At 38.3% G+C, this 6,291-nt stretch overlaps 1 protein-coding gene across 1 annotated transcript; it reads left to right on the top strand.

Annotated features, from left to right (window-relative positions):
* The first annotated feature begins 288 nt into the window (after positions 1-288).
* On the top strand, positions 289-5,717 carry LOC113542547 (natural killer cells antigen CD94). Its single transcript, XM_026940149.3, has 6 exons — positions 289-509; positions 626-724; positions 1,829-1,954; positions 2,136-2,287; positions 2,428-2,528; positions 3,562-5,717. Exons 1-6 carry the CDS (start codon positions 431-433, stop codon positions 3,695-3,697), a joined length of 693 nt encoding a protein of 230 aa, XP_026795950.2. The 5' UTR covers positions 289-430; the 3' UTR covers positions 3,698-5,717.
* Positions 5,718-6,291: the final 574 nt, after the last annotated feature.

Genomic DNA, 6,291 nt, shown 5'->3' with positions numbered 1-6,291 from the left:
GAGACCAGGAGGCGTGTGTAAGAGGACCATTCACATTTACTTCATCAGTATGAGGCAGAACGACTCCAAAGCACTCTGGAAATCAGGTTAAGACTCGGGCTCAGTCCTAAACTGCGCCTACTCGTACTACAGTGTATGCCAAAATACTGCGGCATCCTAAAAAAAAAAAAAAAAAAGTGTAATTTGATCTTGTTATTTCGGGACAATCCAGAAACAGCGGCCGGCACAGGCCGTGAAGTTGCCATGGAAACAAGCACAGAGCCTGCCATTGGGGCATCCACTGGCTGCGCGTGCATAATGTATTAAAGAGGGGGAGAGAGAGAGCGCGAGACAGAGAAAAGAGCAGGCTTCAGCACATACGCAGCAAAAATTCACACACCTGGAGAGAGGTTTGTTCATTAAAGCTCTCTGAGTTGCATTAAATTCCACCATGTACATTAAATTTTGTAATTTCGGGCCCTACGCGGATGTGAAAGTGTCTGGAGACTCGAAGGAGGAACCGACCCCAGGTGAAGGATGAAAACATTACACACAAACACTTTACACACAAACACATACTGTACTAGCTTCTTTTGTTTCTACACGCCATGGGTTGAGCTCACTGTTTATTTCTGTTTATTTTTAGATGTTTACAGGAGAGTTTGTCTGTACAAGAGGATTTCCGCTGTTTTCACCATTCTCTCTGTGCTCTTACTGGCTGTGGTTTTGGCTCTGGCTATGAAGTGTAAGTAAAAAGTTAGCAGTTAGCAGGTTACTGACTCGCTAACACCAAACTAGTGCTGCGGTAAACATTAACAACGCATCTAGCTCCAGCAAATACCGTCACTCAAACAAAGAAAATATAACGGATGTTAGCTTTCTATAATCACTTTATTCCCACTGTGGAAGGTGGAATGGAGGTGGATGCCCGGCTTAAAGGACAGCATTGAAAATATTTCTTATTTTGCACTACAGCTGTGAGGCCAGTAGCCTATATCTATCGAGTTATGGAAGCTTATGACCACCAATCGGGAAAAAGCGAAAAAAAACAAAAACAAAACAACAACAAAAACCAGTGTAATGCACTATTCCTTTAAAGGAAATGGAAAATATGCACCAAACCGCAAAGATTAGCAAAGAAACAAAGAAAAATTTAACGAAGAAAAAGGAAAAAAAGAGACAACATACCCTTCAGCAAATTTTGGGGTTAAGTGTATTATTACAAAGTAACACCTTGTAAAGTAAAAACCCATTTTTTTATTTGTTATTTTCCACTTCCTGTGGTGCCAGTTTGTTTTTTTTTTAGTTCTTGCCACTAGATGGCTCGCAAATGCAACACAGCATTGAATATGATGAATATATTTCCTGATACTGAGAAGAAACCTGTGTCAAAATGAGATTGTATTAGATAACGAAATGCTTTTTACTTTATGGTTATTCCAAATTTAAGGCAAAATAAAGAATGTTAAGATGATATCTCAGTTTTTAAAAAAAATTTTTAATTTGCAGTCCAAGAGCTGATTTTCATTGGCTTGTCAAATCTAAAATAATTTCACTGTGAATGTATCAGGAATGCATTTTGCATATTGGCTGTTGACCTCTCCAGTGTTTGATGAACTGTGGTGGCAAAAACTAGCCATACCTAATCTGTTCTTCTATAGTGACATCAAATATCTTGATAATCATAATATAATTAGTCAATTGTTAGTATTTTCTGTCATATTTCTCGTTTTGGGAGCATGTAGGCAGAATCTGACTTTGATATTTAGGTATAAATAATTAGTTTCCTGTCTAAAATAGAATACTCATATTGTTTTATATGTATGTACCCTTGATGCCCAAACCTCAGTATATGAAGTTCAGTCCATCCAGAAGTGTCCAGAGAGACCTGAAGCTGAAGAACCTGAAGAATTGAACTGTAGCCGCGAGCTATGTCAGGACCTGTACCCCTCAACACAGGCTGTCCATAACCCTGGTAAAACATTATAACATCACATCTGCTAAAAAGTACTGATTTATAATCATCGTAAATGCTCTTCGCTTAGAGTGATTTATTTATAATAATGCTGTCATCGTGTTTTATTATTCGTGTGAATTGTTTATGTTTATGTGTATAATTTGTGAGCTGTGTATTCAAACCTGCTGTTTCTCTGCAGGGTATCAGTGCTCTGAGTGTGGGAAGGGCTGGGTGAGGTTTGACAACTCCTGCTTCTTCATATCTAAGGAGCGTCTAAGCTGGCAGGAGAGCAGAGAGACATGTCAGAAACATGGTGGAGACCTGGTTGTCATCAGAAATGAATATGTGCAGGTTTAGAAATCAATCAGTCAATCAATCGCTCAATCAGGAAATCTGAAAGAGACATCACTATTAAAGTGCTCTGCTGTCGTGACAGGTTAAAGGTGTATATCTTACTGCTATGAATTCTGTCTTTACTGTCATTGCTGTAGAAACTTCTAACTGAGAGTGGGGGCATGCTGTACTGGATTGGGCTCCGTTATTCAGAAAAGCAGCAGTGGATGTGGGTTAACAATACTGCACTAACCAAGAGGTGAGTCATCAGTGCTTAGTTTCTCAATACAGAACTACCGCTTGCTGTTGTAGCAGCAGATGGGCAACAGTCAGTACTGTATTTTATTTCTCCTTTTCACACAACTACTTATATCCCAATGATTACTGAGCTTACAGGCAGTCTGTGTCTTAACTCAATGTCTCAACTCCTCAAAGACAAAGTAATTAACATCAGTATTATAAACATAATATTATAACATCAGTATTATTAACTTATAATGCTCAAGGAATGTGTTGCATTATCATTTATTTTATTCAGACCAAAACAATGCAGACTCTCCCTAGAGAATTTGCTTTGACTTGTTCATAATTGCCACCACTGGAGTAGTTTCTAGTCTGAATCTCTTTGGTGTTTGCTGTGGCATTTAAAGGTCTTAGCTCCTAGATGGTTCTAGTCTCTGTATGATGTAATTTTTCGTTTTTCAAAGCCACCGTATTTTTAAACATTGTTGGTACAATGCATAGCATCAAATGCAAAAATAACTCCTGAGGATACCAGTTCAATATCTAGGGGAACGTGCAGGGGCTCTAGAGCAGTACTGATCTGCTTGTAAAAATGGATTAAATATCCTTTATGCTGTCCATGACTTGAATTTGGTCCTATTCCATTAGTAAAGCCTACCTGTTTTATGTAAAGTTGTACATAAACTTACAACTATTTAAATTAATGTGTATAGCGGACTTGGAAAACCCATCAGATGCCACTGTGGCTGAATTCTGGAAAACAGTCAAAAAAGATGAACAATCTGGTTTTGGCCAAAATTGTTTTTCTTTCTATACCATATTTGGGTATTACCTCAACATTAAGAAACCAAACTCTGCACACCACCACTTAATGCTCCCAATAAAACATTCAACTGAGTGTAGTAGTGCATTATGTGGAAACTAATTTAAGTGTATTACAGCTTGTAAATAGGTTGTACAGCACACAGCTACACCAGACCGAAACTGGGAAACACATGCATATGTATAATCAATCAACTAATTCAGGTTATTTTTTTTTTTATTGACAGCTACTGGGCCCATGGCCAGCCAGAGCCAGACACTCAAGGCTCCTGTGCACTGCTAAGAGGACAGAGGGCACCCATGAACAATTGGTATTCAAACCCCTGTGTGGTGTCCTCAAATTACATCTGCCAGAGAGGTTAAAAGTGGAGAATGATCAACCATCACCATCACATACATCTGCTACATTTGCCTTTAATATCATCATTTTACTCTTTTACTTACCTTTTGCAAAAGCAGTTCATAAATATTAACAAATACATGAATGGAACATTAAACAATCCTGCTACGTGATGCACATAGCATAGTGACTGTCTGCTTATTTTAGTCGTAAATTGTAATCCTTTTAATTGCACTGCTACAAAATTACTTTGCACTAAGACCTTATTTCTTTGCACTAAGACCTTATTCACACTAAAACATACAATGGGTATGAAAATTCTACATACCCCTGTTAAAACAGCAGGTATTTATGATGTAAAAAATGAAAAAAAGATAAATCATATCAGAACATTTCCACCTTTAATGTAAAAATGACAACCTATACAATACCACGTTTCAGAGAAGAAATAAAAAAAACTTAATCTAATAATTTAATCTAAGAATAATCTAATTGCAGAAGTGTGCACACCCTTTTTATAATTGGGTACGTGGCTGTGATCAACCAATCATCAAGCTCATTTGCACTAGTAGTTAGTACATACCTGTCTTCAACTGAAGTGACTCTGATTAACGCCAAATAAATCTCAGCTGTTTGTAGGATTTTTCTGACATCGTCTTGGTTGCATCCTACTGCAAGAGCCATGGGCCACGAAGAGCTTACAAAATATCAACAGGATCTCATTGTTCAAAGGTATCACTCAGGAGAGGGCTACAGAACAATTTCCAAGGCAATTTCCAAGGCAGGGAGAAAATATGGTACAACAGTGACATTACCAAGAACAGGCCTTCCCTCCAAAACTGATGAGAAGACAAAGAAAACTGGTCAGGGAGGGTGTTAAGACACCTACAGCATCATTAAAGGAGCTGCAGCTCTTTCTGGCAAGTACTGGTTGCTCCCTATATGTGACAACTATCTTCTGTATTCTTCATCTGTCTGGGCTATGGGCCAGGTGGCAAGACACAAGCCTTTTCTGATGACAAAACATCCAAGCCCAGCTAAAATTTGCAAAAACATATATCCAGTCTCCCAAAACTATGTGGAAAAATGTGTTGTGGTCTAATGAGACCAGGATTGAACCTTTTGGCCATAATAGTAAAAGATACGTTTGGTGCAAAAACAACACAGCACATCAGCAAAAGAACAACATACCCACTGTGAAGCATGGTGCTGGTATTATCATGCTTTGGGGCTGCTTCAGATGGAACTGGGGCTTTCGTGAACGTGGAGGGAATCATGAATAGCTCCAAGTACCAGTCGATTTTGGCACAAAACCTTCTAGCATCTGCTAGAAAGCCAAAGATGAAGAGGACTTTCACCTTTCAGCATAACAGTTGAAAGGTGACCTGACCTGACCAACTGTCCTGAATCCAACTAAAAATCTGTGGGGGGACCTGAAGAGGGCTGTGCACAGGAGATGCCCTCGCAATGTGACAAATCTGGAACATTTTTGCAAAGAAGAGTGGGGTAATATTCCCAAGTCAAGATGTGCCAAGCTGATAGACCCTGATAGTTTTTGATTTTTATATTTTTTCTCTGAAATGTGTCAGTTTGGTTTTCAGTGGCATTGTACAGGTTGTAATTTTTACATTAAAAGGTGGAAATGTTCTGATATGTTTTATCTTTCTTTCATTTTTTACCAGGTTAAAACCTGCTGTTTTAACAGCCTTTAACCTGCTTTTTAACCTGTAAAACCTGCTGTTTAACAGGTTAACACTTGCTATTTTAACAGGGGTGTGTAGACTTTTTATATCCATTGTATGCAGAATGTATTATGAAACTAAATATATATCTGTGTATCTGTCTTTAAAATAAGTAGTGAGATGTCATTGAGATGTCAATGAGTATAATTAGTGATTAAGTAGAGATGCCTTTACAGTGATTCAATTTAAAATTCTACTGTTTTGTCTTCACTTTGTAATGCACACTTTTTGCCCACACAGCTTCTGTCATGTGATTTTTTCACCGTAAATTAGTATTCATTCAATAAAATGATGAAATGATTTTAAGTTGTACAGAATCAGTATATTTCCAACACATTTAATCTCTCAAACAGGTTTCATCTCTTGAGAATTCAAATGTTCTTGGTTCTCTATCTCTAAACTGAGAAGGCTGTGGTGTATAATCTGCAATCAAAGCACTTCTTCATCCTGCATTCTTTTCATGACTGCTGGGTCTTAGGCCTTGGTTGTTCTCTCACTTCCCTTTTTCTTGTCTGAGTCATCATATTTTGAGAACACATCAACATACTGTCTGATCTTCTGCAATAACTGATCATTGCAGTCCTCCATTCTTAACTAATACAGTGTTCATGATCATAATGTTATTGGCCATCATGCTTGTTTTCAGAGGTACCACCGGTCTCCTAGGCCATAGTTAAGACCACACTCGCCCAGCCTTGGCCACAAACACTGTGGCAGCCGATGTTCCAGCATCAGAGTGGTGGTTACCACCTACACAGAACCCACAGTAAACTGTAAACAATCATTCAACATGATAGAGTGAACTATATTCAATGCCACAAACTTATCTCAACTGATATTCATGTTTCAGCCTGCAGACCTGCCGCTCACAGGAT

Source organism: Pangasianodon hypophthalmus, chromosome 1, assembly GCF_027358585.1.
Source record: "Pangasianodon hypophthalmus isolate fPanHyp1 chromosome 1, fPanHyp1.pri, whole genome shotgun sequence".
Classification (NCBI taxonomy): Eukaryota; Metazoa; Chordata; class Actinopteri; order Siluriformes; family Pangasiidae; genus Pangasianodon; species Pangasianodon hypophthalmus.
This window is presented reverse-complemented; position numbering and strand designations above follow the sequence as displayed.